The 17,748-nt window shown below is 34.4% G+C and overlaps 1 protein-coding gene across 1 annotated transcript in view; it reads left to right on the top strand.

Annotated features, from left to right (window-relative positions):
- The window catches only part of LOC135153554 (guanine nucleotide-binding protein subunit alpha-11), a 32,795-nt gene extending 19,387 nt beyond the window's left edge, over positions 1 to 13,408 (top strand). Inside the window, exons 2-5 of the mRNA XM_064096654.1 lie at positions 314 to 442; positions 1,667 to 1,796; positions 4,454 to 4,607; positions 6,746 to 13,408. Coding sequence (XP_063952724.1) covers positions 1,668 to 1,796; positions 4,454 to 4,607; positions 6,746 to 6,936 — 474 coding nt within the window. The 5' untranslated portion in view covers positions 314 to 442; position 1,667 and the 3' untranslated portion in view covers positions 6,937 to 13,408. The remainder of the gene's footprint in view (positions 1 to 313; positions 443 to 1,666; positions 1,797 to 4,453; positions 4,608 to 6,745) is intronic.
- The last annotated feature ends 4,340 nt before the right edge of the window (positions 13,409 to 17,748 follow it).

Here is a 17,748-nt window from a genome sequence, read left to right on the forward strand (position 1 = left end):
TTTTTGGAAAAATTACTGGCCCGACAATGATATTTTTTACTGGTCATGTCGGACCAGTAAATCTTGCTATTTCTGAAAATCTACTGGTCCGACGGTGATTTTTACCGGTCTGGGACCGTCGGACCGGCGCTAGTGTCGAGCCCTGTATAAAAGAAGAATAGTGGCAACTCATTGGTGTTTTGGTTTGCCAGGTATTCATTTATTTCTACTTTTGAATCGTGAATTTTGTTTAATATTATATTATATATTGTTGCATCATAATTCTAAACTTCAATTAATATGTACCTTCCTTTTCTCTTGTTCCTTTTTTCAGCTACCTTAATGATTTAAAGAGAATTTCAGATCTAAACTATATACCTACGGAACAAGATGTACTCAGAGTAAGAGTACCCACAACAGGAATCATTGAATATCCATTTGATCTAGATTCAATTATTTTCAGGTGAGTGTTTGTGAAGTATGCTATAATGTTAAATTAAAAAGAAAATCACTTGAACAATTGCTTATTATTAATGCTGATATTGATAACCTCTTTATTGCTAGTCCTGTTGACAATCGTATTGTTTTGCCACTTGGTAATTATCGATAACCTTTCCTCGTCGATAATACCCGCTATTAAATGCAAAGAACAGCAACAGAAATCACTCGACAATCTCAACAAAATATGAATACTTTCTGGCCACAAAACACGATCTCCCTTTAGCTACAATCATGACAATCCAAACTTTGCGACTGCCCTCGAGTCTATCACTCGATGGTATTGAAAACATAAGTGCAAGCTTAATTTAGCGACCAAACAAGTACCAAATAACGTAGAAGCAACATGGCCGTGTGTTGCTGCCCCTACGTTTGAAAATGTAAAGCACGAAATCCAAATGGCGGATGGGCGAATGTCGTTGACTGCTCAGAACCATGTCTAAAAAGCCCCCAAATTAATGAAATTTCATCCAACCCTAAAATAATGCTAAAATATGAAAGGTGAGGATGTATTCATGCTAAATATTTTGTTTACAATCTGTAATGTACTTGTTTAGATTCGATGAACATGGATTTTAAAGCGTTGTTGGAACAGTGGCAGATTCAACTTTTGACCAGCTTTAGTATTGTGACAGCGCTAATCAATGCAATCCGTATTGATTTTCTATGTAATAAACGGTATTGTCACCTATTAGTAAAGTGTTCTTTTGTTGATAATTGTCGATATCGGTAAGATATTTTTAGCGATATATCAACAGAATTTTCTTACCGATAGTAGCACTACTTATTATTGAAAGATTCAATGTTATACACCACGTGAAAGTTTGTTTTATTCCTAATAATTTAATAGGAATTTTTGTGTGGGACCTCTTCACACTTGGATGAACATACATACAGCATTGCTTTATGGAGTGCAAAAATTACCTTGTGCAAAAGTTATGCCTATTGAATGCTGTCATTTGAGGCTCTGACACATGAGGAGTTTCTACACACACAAATATCAACATCCATTGACCAACCAACCAACCCTAATCTTTTGTCCTGTTATGGCAAACAATTTTTTTTTTTTTTTTGGGGGGGGCTATCCAAATCCCAATACTAAATCTCTGTATTTGTATAATCCAGTGTCAAAATTTGCGAGTATGACTTTACTCTTGATAATTGATCATGTTTCCTAATTACTTCACAGGATGGTTGATGTTGGAGGTCAGAGGTCAGAACGACGAAAGTGGATTCACTGTTTTGAGAATGTCACATCTATAATGTTTCTAGTCGCCTTAAGTGAATATGACCAATTACTTGTCGAGTCAGATAGTGAGGTAAGTTTAACAGGAAAAAAAAAGAATATAATATAGCAATTAATGCTAGGGTTATGAATTGACAATTGAGTTGAAAAACAATCTGTATTGTCTAACCATGTTGTTCGTCAGAATACAGTATCAAACTGAAGTGAATACATTCCATGCAAAAGTTCATACATATCAGTGAAACTCTTCAAAATGCTGGTTTTAAATTAGCGAATTCACATAACATGGACATTGTTACATATTAATAGAGGCACAAAGTAGTAATTCACTTGCTTAATATCTTAAATATTGCCGATATATGAGAAAATGGTTTCCAAAGAAAAAGTGAGTACACCCTGTTATATTTGCATTGAAAGTTAGGACTTGTTATGGTCATTTGTATATTTTAAGAATTGATTTTCAGTATGTTAACATTTTCATGGCGAGGAGCAACCTCTTTCTATCACGGAATTCTTTTAATATCATTTTACCCCTCTTTGATGACATCTTGCATGGACATGTTGTAGTGGTCAAAGATGCATGCCTCTTAACTGGTGGTATGCTTTATGTGTAGTAGAAAGACATCAACACCAAGAATATGTCCCATTCAACTTGTCAGATAAGCATTCGCTTTCACGGAACACCTATATTTTATTTGTAGAATGTTACGGCCATGTCAAATATGCAAATCTAATTGTTAAATAGGGTGGTGACACAATAACACATAATTTGATCGAATTTCAGTATAATTGGGTATACTGAATTAAAATTGTAACCCTAATTTTTCAAGTATCCACAGTATTTCTGGAATTGATTCATTAGTAATTTTTTAGCCTCTACTCATATTAAACAATGCCCCACCCTGATTGGGCACTTAAAGGTCAAGTCCACCCCAGGAAAATGCTGACTTGAATAAACAGAGAAAAATCAAACTAGTATAGTGCTGAAAATTTCATCAAAATCGGATGTAAAATAAGAAAGTTATGACATTTTAAAGTTTCGCTTATTTTTCACAAAACAGTGATGTGCACAACTAGGTGAGTCAGTCGATGATGTCCATCACTCACTATTTCTTTTGTTTTTTATTGCTTGAATTATACAATATTTCATTTTTTATAGATTTTACATTAAGGACCAACTTGACTGAACTATATATAGTATTAAACAATGCTAATTCCACATGTTCAGGGAGGAATTAATTGTTGTATCACTTGACAATGAGGAGAAAATTAGAATATTTCATATAATAAAACACAAAAGAAATAGTGAGTGGATGACGTCATAGTCTCCTCATTTGCATACCAGCCAGGATGTGCATATAACTGTTTTGTGAAATTAAGCGAAAGTTTAAAATGTCATAACTTTCTTATTTTACATCCGATTTCGATGAAATTTTCAGTGTTATGCTTGTTGGATTTTTCTCTTTTTATTCAAATCAACTTTTTGTTGGGGTGGACTTGTCCTTTAAGCATTCAAGGAATTCCTACCTACTGGATACTCGTAAATGAAATTTGGCAGATCTGTACATAATCTGACTTGAATTTTAATTTGTGCAGAAAAATCTATATACACATTTTGACCCCAGACTGACTAATGCATCAGTTTTAAAGCAACAATATCTGGCTATGCCTTGTGTATATTGTAATCTTAGAACCATGAGTAATATTTTTTTTTGTGTCCGCCGCACATGTAAATAGAAAAATATGAACAAATACAGTCCAGCCTCTTATATCCGGACACGTTGGGACCAGCACTAATATGGATAAGGGATTTATCTGGATCTGGGAGACCCAATATTATATACACGCAGCTGCCTCCCTTATGGTAGCCACACTCATCTATTGTAGTGGGCGTACACAGACAGTATTTACTGCAGTGTCAGTGCAAATTATAGGCAGTTTTTACGGAAATGAAATGGATTGGTTACCAAAACTCTTGGATAATTTACCTGCTAAAATGATCGAGGTATACATAGAGCATACCTCAATAGAAAGAATCACTCGAAACTAAGTTATAAAATTGGATCATTGCGGCAAGCATCGCAGCTTCGCAAAGTCAGCCATTGTTATGACTGTAGGCTCAAACTAGATAGATGGCGCTGTCCGTATCGAGGCCTAGCGCTAGCTAGTGTGAGACTTGTTGTTTTTTCCCTGAAAAAAAAAGAGAATGTGATAAAATGGTTGCACTGCGCCCTGATTTACTGGAAAATTATCCTATCTAAGTTCTTTTGATGATTTGGGTAAGATATTTTCATAAAAAACAATGATGTGGTTGTACATGTAGGTAGACTATATTGGAAAAGTATGTAATCAAAGTGAGTTTGCGTAGGAATTTTTAGTTTAGATTGAAATCTCCATATCTCATTTCCCCACGAACTAGATTGAAAATAAAGAAAAAATTATCAGCAAGTGTGCATCCGGATAATAGATTCAGATAAGGGGCAGCTGGATAGGATAGGTCGGACTGTATATATTTTTTTTTAAAAGCTCAACTATTATTTGGAAAGCATGAGAAGGATATTGTATTTTTTTTTACTTGTTGAAGCTTACACTAGTATGTTTGCCCATCAGCTCAACTTTTTGCCTTGATGTGACACACTTAGTAGTGGTTTACTGATTTGCCAAAAAGATCACCTCATCAGATATCAAATGTCAAGTGTTTTAATTTACTTTGACCCCTTTTGCACACAGAACCGAATGGAGGAAAGTAAAGCACTATTTCGAACCATCATCACATATCCCTGGTTTCAGAATTCATCAGTAATTCTATTCCTCAACAAGAAGGATCTACTGGAAGAGAAAATCATGCATTCACATCTTGTAGACTACTTTCCAGAATTTGACGGTAAGTGTGGTTATGGTCGTTTATTTATTTTTTATTTTTTGGGGGGGTAGCTAGTCTGGCTCGGCTGGGACAAAAAATTATTTAGGATGAAAAGTGAGCATAGAGCTAAGAAATTATTCAATGTAATATTTCACAGCATATCATTCTGATCACATTATAAAGACAATGGGGGATATACAATACCATTAGGTGTTTTGGGGAGTATGGAAGTTTTAAACAGAGCTTCAACACTTATTAATCATTGTAGCTTTCAAGGGGAGTAAAACATACAAGAAAGTTAAGGTTATCAAATATTATGAAAAAGGTTACAAAAAAAAGCTCTGGTGAATTACCTTGAGTTTGACTGAAAAGCAGAATATTCTCTGGCGTTGTTACTTGGTTTGATACTTCTTAATCATGGTATCCGTCCATCCAGATGGATTTTCACAAAGCTGTAAGTTATATGTTATGCATGATTTAGGCCCAACTGGTGACCCTTTCTTGTGCTGAAAAACATCACTGTGCAGCTGACTTGAACAAGAACATGTTCCAGTCATGCAGACAGTCATACATAACTTAGTTTAAAAACAGCTTTTAGAAAACACCACCCAGACATAGAAGCCAAACCACCTCAAGTGATGGGGGGAGGAGTATGTTACATTTTTTTTTTTTTTTACATTGTGATCCAGTAGAAGAAAAGTAACAGATTTTGATGGTTAATTTTACATGGTCTTGATCTGAAGCTAGCTCATGAAAATGTGTATTTTAATGGGTTGAAACTGGAAAATACTGAGGTGCTATACAGTCAAATCAATAAGTTTTTGGCATTTGCTTCATATGAATTTTTATGTCAGATGTGGGAATCACAGTAATTGTCTACTCTGTGTAAAGTATGTCAGACTTCACCCACTTCAGTCCATCCTTCAATTAGTGACCTTCCTCCTTGAATCACGCAATAAATCAACCAAAATAAATTTCAAGATTTCAGTACGTTTTTAAAAACAGGTCCTAAGCTTAAAAAGGATATGTGGCTTGTCAAAATTGATAAACAATACTCCATGCAGTGAGGAAAATGTAAGTGAGAGCTTAAGATGAAGGAGAATTTTAACAAAGTTCCTTTTTGGCCCCTCCTAGGTTAAACCTACTTTCAATGTCATTCATTCAAACAAAATTATCCAAACCACTTTATGAATATCAGAAATGCTGAAAGTTCAGCACACAAATACTGGAAAGGGGTAAATTTTCAATCACTTGCTGGCTTGTTTTGAAAGCAACCTCCCCTACATTTTTTTTTTGGTAATTGTTTTGTAACAGATTTTTGTGATGTCAAAATACGATTTATCTGACTGTCAAGTTGTAATTTTTTTCTTCTTTTTTTACATATTTTCATTTTGTTCAGTCACTATCTAGCCTATTCAAAGAGTTTATTATGGCAACTTCACAATCTGTCTTTTCTTTCTTAATATCAAGAATTAGTTGAACATTGCTGCTGTCATGCGTCCATTTGGGTTGCAGTGAAGTGGACTTCTATTGCTCCGTATTCTGCACAGCTTGTAGATTCATTGTCCTGCTGCTGCTCTGAAATGCACAAGGAAATGAATTCTTGCATATCTTTCTATTGTAGGCAAACAATAAGAGGGCATGTAGCATGTCTTTTCTGAATGATATGAGGAAATACTAGGATATTTGTATGGCCTACATGTAGGCAATTTTTTCTTTTTTGAGATTTAATGTGTTCTCATTGATCATTTTCTTACTGTAAATTTTTTTTAGCATGAAAAAAATAATTTTACAGGCAGATTTGTCTGTTTATCTTTGCATTTTGCAAAGTGATCAAACAGATATTCAGTCTTTTATTTTTATAGCTTATGGAAATTATTTGAAAGTAGGATGAATAGGAAGATTTCAATATTTTTGCTACAGATGAAGAAATAACAATTTAGAGAAAAGAGATACATGAGTATAAATGAATATGTTTATCGTGACCATCTTCTTTTAGGTGTAGGTCCTGTGTATTTTAACAGTTGCATTTTATAGGAGCACAGAGAAAATTGAACCAACATTGCCTTGTGTGGTTCAGATGACTTCTATCTTAACATATTTTTCTTTTCCTTTTCTTTCTTTACATATTTGCTGATCCCTACAATGTACATGAGCAGGACCGTCAAGAGATGCAACAGCAGCAAGAGAGTTCATCTTGAAGATGTTTGTTGAGCTGAATCCGGACAGTGACAAGATCATCTACTCGCACTTCACATGTGCGACCGACACGGAGAATATCCGATTTGTGTTCGCTGCCGTCAAGGACACCATCCTCCAACTGAATCTAAAGGAGTACAATTTGGTGTAGCAGCCGGCAAAGACTGTCATTGCTGTGTCCACTCTGCCCGGCTGGCATGGGCTCCTTTTTGGCCTAGCAAGTAATAAATTGACCTGCCCTCTGCTGGCCTGTGTCTCATTGCCCAGTAGTTGTGGTTGATTTACCCTATCAGTACACAGAAATCAAACGAAAGACAATTTTTTTGTATTGGGGACGTGCACTATCGACTTGTACCTGAGAAGACCGTGCATTTTTTCTTTTTGTCTTACGTGTTGGGCGAGAGCTCTTGTGTTAGGAAATCAAAATAGGAATTAATTAATTGTTATCAATGCTGAAAAGCTAGTGGATGTGTTGCTACAGTGATGGAATATTGAAGACATCGTTGAAAGCTCGTCTTTAATGAAAGGAAGCCATGCAGTTCTGCTGGACCCCTGGCTGGCTCGTAGCTCCACCCTATGTCGCGTTTCGCAGCTACTAGAGAAAATTCGCCTTGTTTGCTATTTTATGCTTGGATCAAAACACATGGATCGCCAACACACAGCTGGATAAGCCAGAAATTAGTGGAAAATATCTCTTTTTCAACAAATTCTTCTCGCCTTGATAATGTTTCTGTTGCTTTGAGTTCTGAAGATCATCTGTTGGGATACGTCAACAAGCAGCAAAGACAGGCTGCGCCAGTGTCGCAATACATTCTTGCTTCTCTTGCCAGGGCGTGGACAAGTATGAGAAAACTTTCCTCTTGATTGTGGAAGAGATCGATGGAGAGATCCAACCAGATGAAACAAATGAGAACCGAATAATGGATTGATTTGTATGTTAGGCCAGTATAATGGCTATGAAGAAAGTGTGGTTTAGAAAGGGAAGTATTTATTTTGAAGCAGCAACTCACTGCCATACAATGACATTGAAAACTGCCTGTCTACTCTAGCATCTATTCTTTTTTCTCATATTCATAATCTGCCTTCTAAATCTCATAATTTCTGTTTCTGATCTCTGACAACCTTACTATCTTTTCTGTCATTCTCTCCATCCTCTCATCTCTTTGTCTCAAAATTTTCCCTCACGAATTTTCTTCTCCTTCCCTTTCTATGTCCATTTGCTGAATACATGTATATTAAAAATCTTACATAAAATACAGCAAACCAGCATTTTTTTTTTAAGGAATACAGGAAACTTTATGCTGAAAATTAATAGAAAAAAATAGACCACATTCTTTCAAGAATCTTTATGTTGCGGTTTTTGTATAAATTGGCATTTATTTTCCATTGTTCAGCAGGCAAGTAGTTGGCAATAGGTGAGTTACTGCTTACATCAACCCATGTCTTTGCTTAACTAGAGAAAGATGTGCATTGTTTTTGTGAGTATTGCTATCCTTACACCTTGATTTGCCAACTTACTGGAAGAGCATAGCATGTGGTTTCTCATCAAACAGAGAGAGAGTAAGAGGGGGAGAGAAAAGGAAAAGAAGACAACCATTCAAATTTGATAAAAATTAACACATGCAATTTGCACAATTTATAAATTTTCATTTCTTTTATATATCTATATATATGCATTATCAATGAAATCTTTAGATCGTGTTTGAAATTACAAAAAATAAATCACTTTTTGCCAGTCCCAGTGTTTACTAGGAAGCACTTCTAGGTTGTCAAAAGACTACTTAGCTACCACTGTGAGCTATTCTTTTTTAAATTCATTATCTGTGTTAATAAGTTTATTTTTTCCCAGAAGATAAGTTTTGGTGAATTGCTGGGATTTTGTACAAATGGCAGCTGACTGCATTTTACAAAAAGTGTATCTAAAACGAGCAATTTAGATTTTTGTTTCATGATTTATCTTTATCAACTCGACAAATGTCATGCATCATTTTTTTTTCAAATTTGAAGAATTAATCTGAAGTGGTGAGGATTTGTCAAACAATTAATGCAATTTTATACATCTGCTTTACAATCTGGAGTCCTTTCTTTGTGGATAGATAGTTCAATTTTTTGTTCATGTAGTGTGGTATTTAGCCATGTTAATAAGCAAAGAGATTGAGCCAAAAGGTTGCCTGTTTTGTTTATTTTGCTGTTTGCTATATTATGAATAATGGCACTTTATTTAAAAAAAAAAAAAAACCTTTGTTTAATTTTTTACATCATGTTTCAAACATTTCCATTATATTTTAGTGAAGAATAACAAAAATCTAGTACTTAGCAAATGTTATTGCACTTATCACATTACCTCCCTCTTTAAAAATTTCATTGATAAGTGACTGCTGTTTTGATATTCTAGACAATTTAATTGATTGACATGGTTTTGTGCTCCCAAGGAATGGAAGAGGAAATAGTATTCATCAAATTAGTAAATGCGTTGCTTCTTCAGCAATCTGGAATTGGAATGAATTTGATAGGCATTTAGGCATTCACCAGTAAATTAGGGATGTGATTGATATTTGATAATGCTGAAAAAGACGGCCAATTACTGGTAATTTTGTCATGGCAGGTTTTAATACAGATGTTTTGATCGGCTTAGCGTTCTATTCACTGTTATCAACTCCATTGCAATTCCTAAACAGTTCTGAATTATTTGAGGGTGGGGGTTATTTCTGGATAAATTTACATAATGAAAATTGCACACAAAGGGGGAGGAAGGAAAAAAAAAGAGTTAGAAAGAATAAATAGGTCAGTTATAGAACCAGCAAGTGAGATAGATTATACTATTGTATCACTTTAGAATTGCTTCACCACATACAAAATGGCTTGATGATTTGCCGAGTTGCACGTCTCTGCTGTCATGAATTATAGTGATCACAATTTCAAGCAAAATAAAAGATATGATATGAAGTTAGTTGAGGCAAATTAGTTGATAACGCTTCTTTGAATAAAAAAAAGTGAAGGCTTTGCATTGTAGCCTTCTCTCGTATCATCGGGAACAAATTGTGACTCGAACATGTTACTCGATTCATTAACATGAAATGCAATGTGTATTTGTTTGAAAATGGACCAAAGAAGTCACTATCTACGTAAAGACAAAAAAAAATAATTTTTACTTTCATGCATTGATTCAAGGAGTTGTTTCTTTTCTTTTTTTTTCTTTTCTAGTTTTCTTAATGTATGATAATGATTATTTTTTCCATTTGTTAATTTCCAAACATTACAACGAACTCACCACTAACTCTAAAGCAAACTCTCTGAGATATTAGTCTTTATGTGAATTGCTAGGTTCTGCATTCCTTGAGTTTGTAAAGTTGTAAAAAGAATTTTGAAATCAGTACGTACAGTGTCCAAAGTAAATTATTTATTCAGAAACATACTATTTTGTGCACATAATATATGCTTTATTCTCAATTAGACACCTCCAGAGTGTTTTTGATATTATTTAATAAGTACTATGCTCCTTAAGTATGTTGTGAAAGTGAAACAAATTTCTTGAAATGAGCTTTGTACCCTGTCCATACTCCAGAGTAATAATCTCTTGAAATTTACAAGTTTGTAACATTTTGAGGTTTTTTTTTTTCTTTCTTTCTTTCCTTCTCCAGTTAGTGAACATCTTAAAGTACTATTCTTGAATTGAAATGAAAATCAAATTTTCTTTTGTTTGGCAAAAGAATAAAAATAGTTGCATGAATGGGAATTGGTCAGAAAATTCCTTGTTATATCATTGATTGTAAGTATTTATACGCAAGCTGCCTCAGTGCTCAATAGGAGAGTATGGATCATTACATAACCAACATTAAAAAAGAAGGAAAAAAAAGAACAAGAAATAGAAAATCAAATAAATCAATCATATGATAGAGTACTCTTGCATTATGAAGTTTTGACTTACATAACTCAGAAACTTTTTATTCGTTAAACTAGATTGTCTATTGAAGAGTTATTGGATAAGAAGAACAAATGTGGATCCATTGTTAATCATGAAATAAATCAAATACTTATTTATACTTAGATCATGTTATGGAATTGTAACAAAATAAACAAGAGTACTCTTGACATCACTTGTCATGGATTATTGTTGGTCATGGATATTGTTTTTGTGATTATTTGATGCAAGGGGAATTATAAAGTGAGGGGAAATATGCTTCATACTCGCCAGAAGAATTGATGCACATTAAACGTATCATGTAGACGAATGCTGTTTTAATATTAGAATTATACATATAGAATCTTAGGTTGTAGTATTAGTAATGTTCTTTTTTCTTATAAAGAAAATATTCATTTGGCACAACTCTACCAAACATTGTGATGCAATGGTAATTATTTCATTTTCAGTAACTGGTTTAAGGTTAGCCACATGATAATATCGGTTGAGTGTTTTTATTTTTTATTTTGTTTTCTAAAATTTTAAATCATTCAGGTTTATATAGATTCCATTGTATTTAATTGGGGAAATTTAAGCAAATCTACAAGAAAAAAAAGTTATATAGATTGTATGATATTTTATTATGTATTCACCTTTGGAAGCAGATTGGCTTCATTTTTAAATTACAAATTGAGAATGTCTACCCGTCTATTATTTGCATAATTTTTAATCTATTTCACTTACAAAAAAACAAATATGAAATACAATTTTTGCATATGTTCAACATGTTTAACAGACCAACCGGTTTGATGTAATATTGCATTTTTGTTGATGTGTATTAGGATGTGGACAAAGGCTTTTTTCCCTATTTTTTCAATCAAGTTGATCTGGTATAATTTAATCATCAACTTTACATCATTGTGTGTACATTTGCCAAGTTAACTCATAGACTGCATTTTAGTATGCAGATGAGGACATAGTAGAAAAGAAATTTGTTATTTATTGAAATACCTTGAAAGAAATGATTGGAAAAAAAAATATTCTAATGACCCCAACTTTTCAATCTCTTCAATTAACTTTACTAGAAAAGGAAAATTTTGATATAGGTAAATATTGTTGTGGAAATAAGGGCTCGCTCTTTGCGGCGGTGTAATTATCAGTGTACTATTGTTATACAAGTTTGTGAAGAGTAGAGTTGCCGTGTGAAAGGATCTTCATTATGAATGTTCTGGCAGGCCAGTTGCTCATTAAGCGGAGGAGGTGCGTTCTCATACGTGCCAACCTGCGATGCTTGTTTTTATTTTTTGGGGCCTGGTACATCACGGCCAACCCTGCTTTTTTCTGTCTTGTGTGAATCAGTTCTTACTGGTGTCTTCTGTATCCAAGATCTTTAAGTTATTTCTTTTCTTTTTTTTTTTAATTTCTAAAAAAGGTTGTAATAACCTGTTGAATAGGTTATTTATGTTTATCTTTTTGTCTTTTGGGAGAGAGTGTTTTTTAAGTGTGTGTGAGTGTGACAGTGCATGTATGTGACTGAGGGAGTGTGCCTATGTTCATGCAGTATGTATATGAGAAACAATCTTTTTGTCCCAACTGTCTTTGCATGTGTGAACAAGGAAATAACACAAGATTTTGAAAATGTGTGTGAGGACTCTCTTTGTGTGCCAGGATGTGGAGTGGTTGTCGCTGTATCTGGGCGTGGATGAGGGTGCGAGCACGTTAGGGTCAGTAGTTATATTTAATGTACCGTGTGACATTGCTGCACTCTAATTTAAATGTTTTTTCCAATGAAATTTTGGTGTATTTTACTAGGTATTGTGGCTTTTATGTCTTAACTACTATTACTATACCACTTCTACTGTTACTGCTATAACTACTTCTACAGAAACCATTACTACTACCACCACTACTACTACAACTGAAACTACTACTACAACACGATGAAGCTGTGGGTACCTCTGATTAGCAGAGACCCAACGTCCATGCTTTATCACACAGCACTTCATCTTTTTGCATACACCAAATTGACCCAGTTGATTTGGAGCTGCCACTTGTGTATATGGCTTTGACTAACCAATGAGTTCTATAATGGATGGTGCCTGTGTCCTATGTAAAGTAGACTTCCCAAGACTTAAAGAATATTCAGTGTTGTTTGTTGTCATCATGTCTGTTGCCCTAACTGCAAATTGTTTTTACAAAAAATGATAATAATATTCAAGCGGTGCTTGTTTCACCGCTAGTTTTACAAACTGTTGTATGGTAGTTGTAATGAATATTGATTAGTAAGATCATTGTACTATGGTAGCCAGAGTCGGGGTATTACGAAAAAATACAAATAACGGAACTGCACAATTGACTTGGGAAGGAGATGTGGGAGAAAGAATTTTTTATTGTTAAAAGAAGATAAAACTAGATGAAGTTGTTACAAGATCCAGAAATAAGATGGACGTTTACTTTTTTTAATTTTTTGAATGAGGTGCAATTGTTATCCTTTAGAGAGAAAATTGTCATTTAACAAGACTCAGAAGAAAATTTGGCAAAGAAAAAAAAAAGATCAAAAAGTGGAGGAATTGTGCCTCTTTATGTGGCATACACTTGACTACAGTATGTATACCCACCCCCTCCTTATGAGAAAGATTCTGTCTTTTTCCTGTGCAGTGTAACGAAAGCATTCATGTTGCGAGTTGTCTCATGATTAAACTCTTGACCGTTGTGACAAAAATTAACCTGTGTTTTATGACTTTGTTGTTGTGTGAAAAACAAACACCAATATTTGTTGTATGATGTGCTATGGAATAGAGTACTGAAGTACAGTAGAAAGCTTTTAGTGGGTACACTGCGACCATGATACTGGTAATCAACTTGCCATATCGGGTGTCTCATATATATCACAGCTTCTTTAACCATAAGTGTTTCTATTTGAAAATGATAGTATTGGGCCAAGGCAATAATGATAGCCTTGTACATTGCCCATTGAAATTCACAATCAAACGAGTGCTGTACTACATCAGTGATCAATCCATTATTTCAGTGGACCATACACAAGATAAAATTAGTTGTTTGGAATTGAATATATCTCTATTCTAATTTCCATCACCATAAGATACTGTGATTGATTTGAAAACATTCCCGCTTTCACCAAAATAGTGTACTTGTGAATGATTAGTAATTCTTTTGGTTCGTTGTTTGAGAAGTGTGGTGACGTGGACATTGAAGGCTCTCGTAAAATGAGAGTTGAAAATGGAGAGTGTGAAAGGGAGTTAATTCGTGAAATTTACATGTTTATGAGAAAGATTGTGAGTCGGTAGTTAGACCACAGACATGCGTGTTTATAAAGAGTTAAATATGAATAAGTTGTACATAGTAGTGGGTGGTAGAAAACGTTAGTTGCGGTATGCTCAGGGAACACCTGCTATATCAATAGGATTGCACATAGGATATCATTTTGGTAATGTTACCTTGGTAAAGAAATTGTCATGAATGTGAAGTCTACTTTCAAATCAAACAAGTATACATTTTTTCAGCCTTTAATAATTTGCGAAAATTCACATTCTGATATTATTGATAGCTCACTTTCTTAGCAATTATTTTTTCTTTAATAAGGGACTATTTGACCTCTTACCTAGGTATCTTAAAATATTAGGTTACAGTGTTATGTTTTCAAAACTTTTCATATCAGAATGTCACTAAACATTTATGATTGTATTATTTTATGAATTTATATATCCAAACATAATTATTATATGAAACATAAAATAGAACACCTCCATCTTGCCCCCTCCTTGTGGGATCTGTTTAAATTTCACATTAGTTATAGGAGTGTGTTGAAAAATAGTTAAATCATATCAAAACAAGAGCTTAGAATAGTCAAATTTTTATTCTTTCCTCCAGGCCTTCGAATTTCAAACCTCCCTTCACCAGACATTTTTTTGATATACTGATACTACATACGGAAAAGTCACCTGTGGCATACTTGAGGTGGTATTGTATAATATGCTTCTATATACCATATTTATATCCTCCCTGTGCACCCCCACCCTCCTTTCTACCAGGGTTGGTCATAATAGACCCATGTTCACTAAATCTAACAAAACAAAACTACAACAAAGTTGGGGATACATAGCCGACATGAAAAGGGACATTTTAAGGAATTCACGAGGATATAAACAAAGAGAGCTCCATCTGAACATTAAATATTCAGACTTGAGAACAGCACTTTTATAATCCATACGTATCTCATGAATCGATTAAATTGCGAAGTTAGTGGTGCACAATTTATATACTTGCCCAAAAAGGGGACGTTTTAAGCACTGTTTTTTCATGTTGGAAAATAATGAAGAGAACACATATCTCACTAAGCCAATGATGAAAGCGCAAGCTGAAATCTTTTCATGAAAATATTACACTTTAAGAACTATTTAATAGGATATAATATCTCTAAACAATTCCGAGTCGCGAGCTGAAATTTGTGTAGTGTGAGACGTAAAAAAAGGACATTCCAACCACTTTTTGTTATCATGAACATTATGCTATAGATTACCTTCTCGCCAAATTTCATTCATTTTTCCTCTTATATCTTTCTTATTTTTAATCAACGACCCCCCCCCCCTTTGCGCCGCCAATAGGGAGGGCGTCTCCTTTAATCCTTTAACCATTGGGCTCGCCTTTGTCGTGGTTATAACCACATTTTCATACGTGTGAAGATTCATTTTGCTGAGAGCTCTATATGTGATCGAGACCTGAATGTTTTTAGTAAAGATGGGTTTACAATTTCATAATTATGAAAAGATGAATATTTTAAATTGAGCTCTCTTACCCAGGTAAAACGAGCAGAGAAATGGGATATAGGGATAATCTAGATTACAAAATTGGGCGTAAATCCTGTCCGAGCAGTTGGGGAATGAAAGCAATGAATTGAGGTAACATTTTTCAATTTAGGGGCCAAAAAATTAAAGGGCTATTTCTAAGAAAGGGGCACCGTACCTCAGTAGGAAAAATATATTAATAGCACTGTTTCCCGATTAATCTTTTGTTGTGGCATGATAACCCGCATCAATCTATACAATAATTGATTTAAATAAAAACCCATGAGTGCGAGAAAGCAAATGGAGCGAGCAAATTTTCAGTAGATTTGAGATTGTTTAGTGTCCAATCAGTGGCGTAGCTAGGATTTTTTTCGTGGGGGCACTGGGGGTCCTTGCTTTTTAATGGGGGAGCAACAATTTTTTCTGTGTGTTTATGTGTCACAGGGGCGAATCCAGCTTTTTCCAACATGAAAAAAAATTATTTCCCCCGATCGGTCGCTCTAAGTGGATTTTTGTTTCTTTGAAGGGGTAGTCCTCACAGTCACTTCTTAACTATATTCTTATAAAATAACATAAATATGAAACCTGTTAATTTTTTTAATTATTATTTTGACCTAGGACCGGGACATTCTAAGGACATTTTGTCACCATAATTATGAAAATGATGACTATCTTCCTATTATTCCTATAAAGCGCGAGATGAAACTTATCGATATTCCATGCTGAAAAAGGGCCAATTAAGTTATAAGGAATTCATGAAAATGTTATTTTCTTATTTATTAATCTAATATGCTTAATGAGAGCGTGGAATTTGTTTATAATAAGGTTTGAAAAATTGATATTTTAAGCATTTTGTAATCATGAATAGGACGCATGGGTTAATACATTTTTAATGCGACCGATTTTTTTGTATAAACTGCAATGAAAAGGGGATTTTAAGTAGCTTGTTAAAGATAACTCCCCAATCAAAATGTGAACGCGCAGCGCTAGTTGATAGGCCTACGTTTTGACAATCACATCTGAAAAGGGATATTTGAGAACTTTATGGAATAATCGAAGACAATAGGAACTTGGCAGATTAAATAATGCAACCGCGCAGCGTGAGCTGAAAATGTTGATATTTAAACCATAAAACGGACATTTTACAGAGCACTTAAAAATCAATTTGTATAAAATAATGAAAGCTCGATGTCTGAGCTGAAATAAGTTTTGTATAATGACTTAAAAACTGGATATTTTAAGCTCCATATCAGCCTATTGAGCAAGATATGAATCTCATCGAATAGGCAATGCGAGCGCGAAGCGCGAGCGAAAAAATTATATAGTGACATGAAAGATGTTTTTTCGCAATTCTTCCCTCAGCTTATTTTATTATTTCGTCTTTCTCCTCTTATTTTTTCCTTCTAGCTTTCACCTTTTTTCTTTCTTTCTCCGCTTTTTTTTTCAGGGGGGGGGGGGGCACCTGGGGGCACGTGCTCCCGGGCCCATCTCGTAGCTACGCCACTGTGTCCAATAACGTGTTTGTTTGGCATGGATAATATCAAAGATCTATGACAATTTGACTCTATACTCTGAAGTTAGGGGTACAAATTCACCAAGAGGAAGATATAGGAAAAGGAAAGAACAATGCTGATAGTTTGGTTAGGAAAAGGAACAGAAATGTGTTAAAATAAAATGAGCAAATCTAGTGATTTGAAATATTTGCAAGATTAACGCTCATACTGATAAGCGGTGGTATGAAAACGGAAGGTTTTCAAGTTGCTTTAAAATAGAAGAGGGTATTTGGTTACCAATGATAAGGGGGCATTCAAATCAGGGGCTCTAGATATGTTGAAATAATTGGGATATTGAGGAAATGGAGCAACAGCCTTTTGTGTTTTGGAATGCGGAATCGAGCCAATTTTAATGGCATTGAAAGGGGAATCCATATAATTTTATCAGCTATAGGAAATTTGTTATCAAAATGACAAATTTTCTTTCTTGAAAATTATGTAATATTAGATATTTCTACTTACCATCCCATCCCTCCCTGAAAGCAAGATAATTTGGGAAGATTTTTTTTCTACAATTTTTATATAACTTTCGTGAGAATAAGATATTGATTCGTCAAATCATGCCTGAGTGAACACTGAGCACAGAGTGAAGGCAAAATGTGACACTCTTTCAAATTCACAACGGTTATTTGGGGGCAGTGGCGTAAATCCGATCCGAGCAGGGGGGAGGGGTAGCACAATATTCATATAGGCCTACACCCGAA

Source organism: Lytechinus pictus, chromosome 3, assembly GCF_037042905.1.
Source record: "Lytechinus pictus isolate F3 Inbred chromosome 3, Lp3.0, whole genome shotgun sequence".
Classification (NCBI taxonomy): domain Eukaryota; kingdom Metazoa; phylum Echinodermata; class Echinoidea; order Temnopleuroida; family Toxopneustidae; genus Lytechinus; species Lytechinus pictus.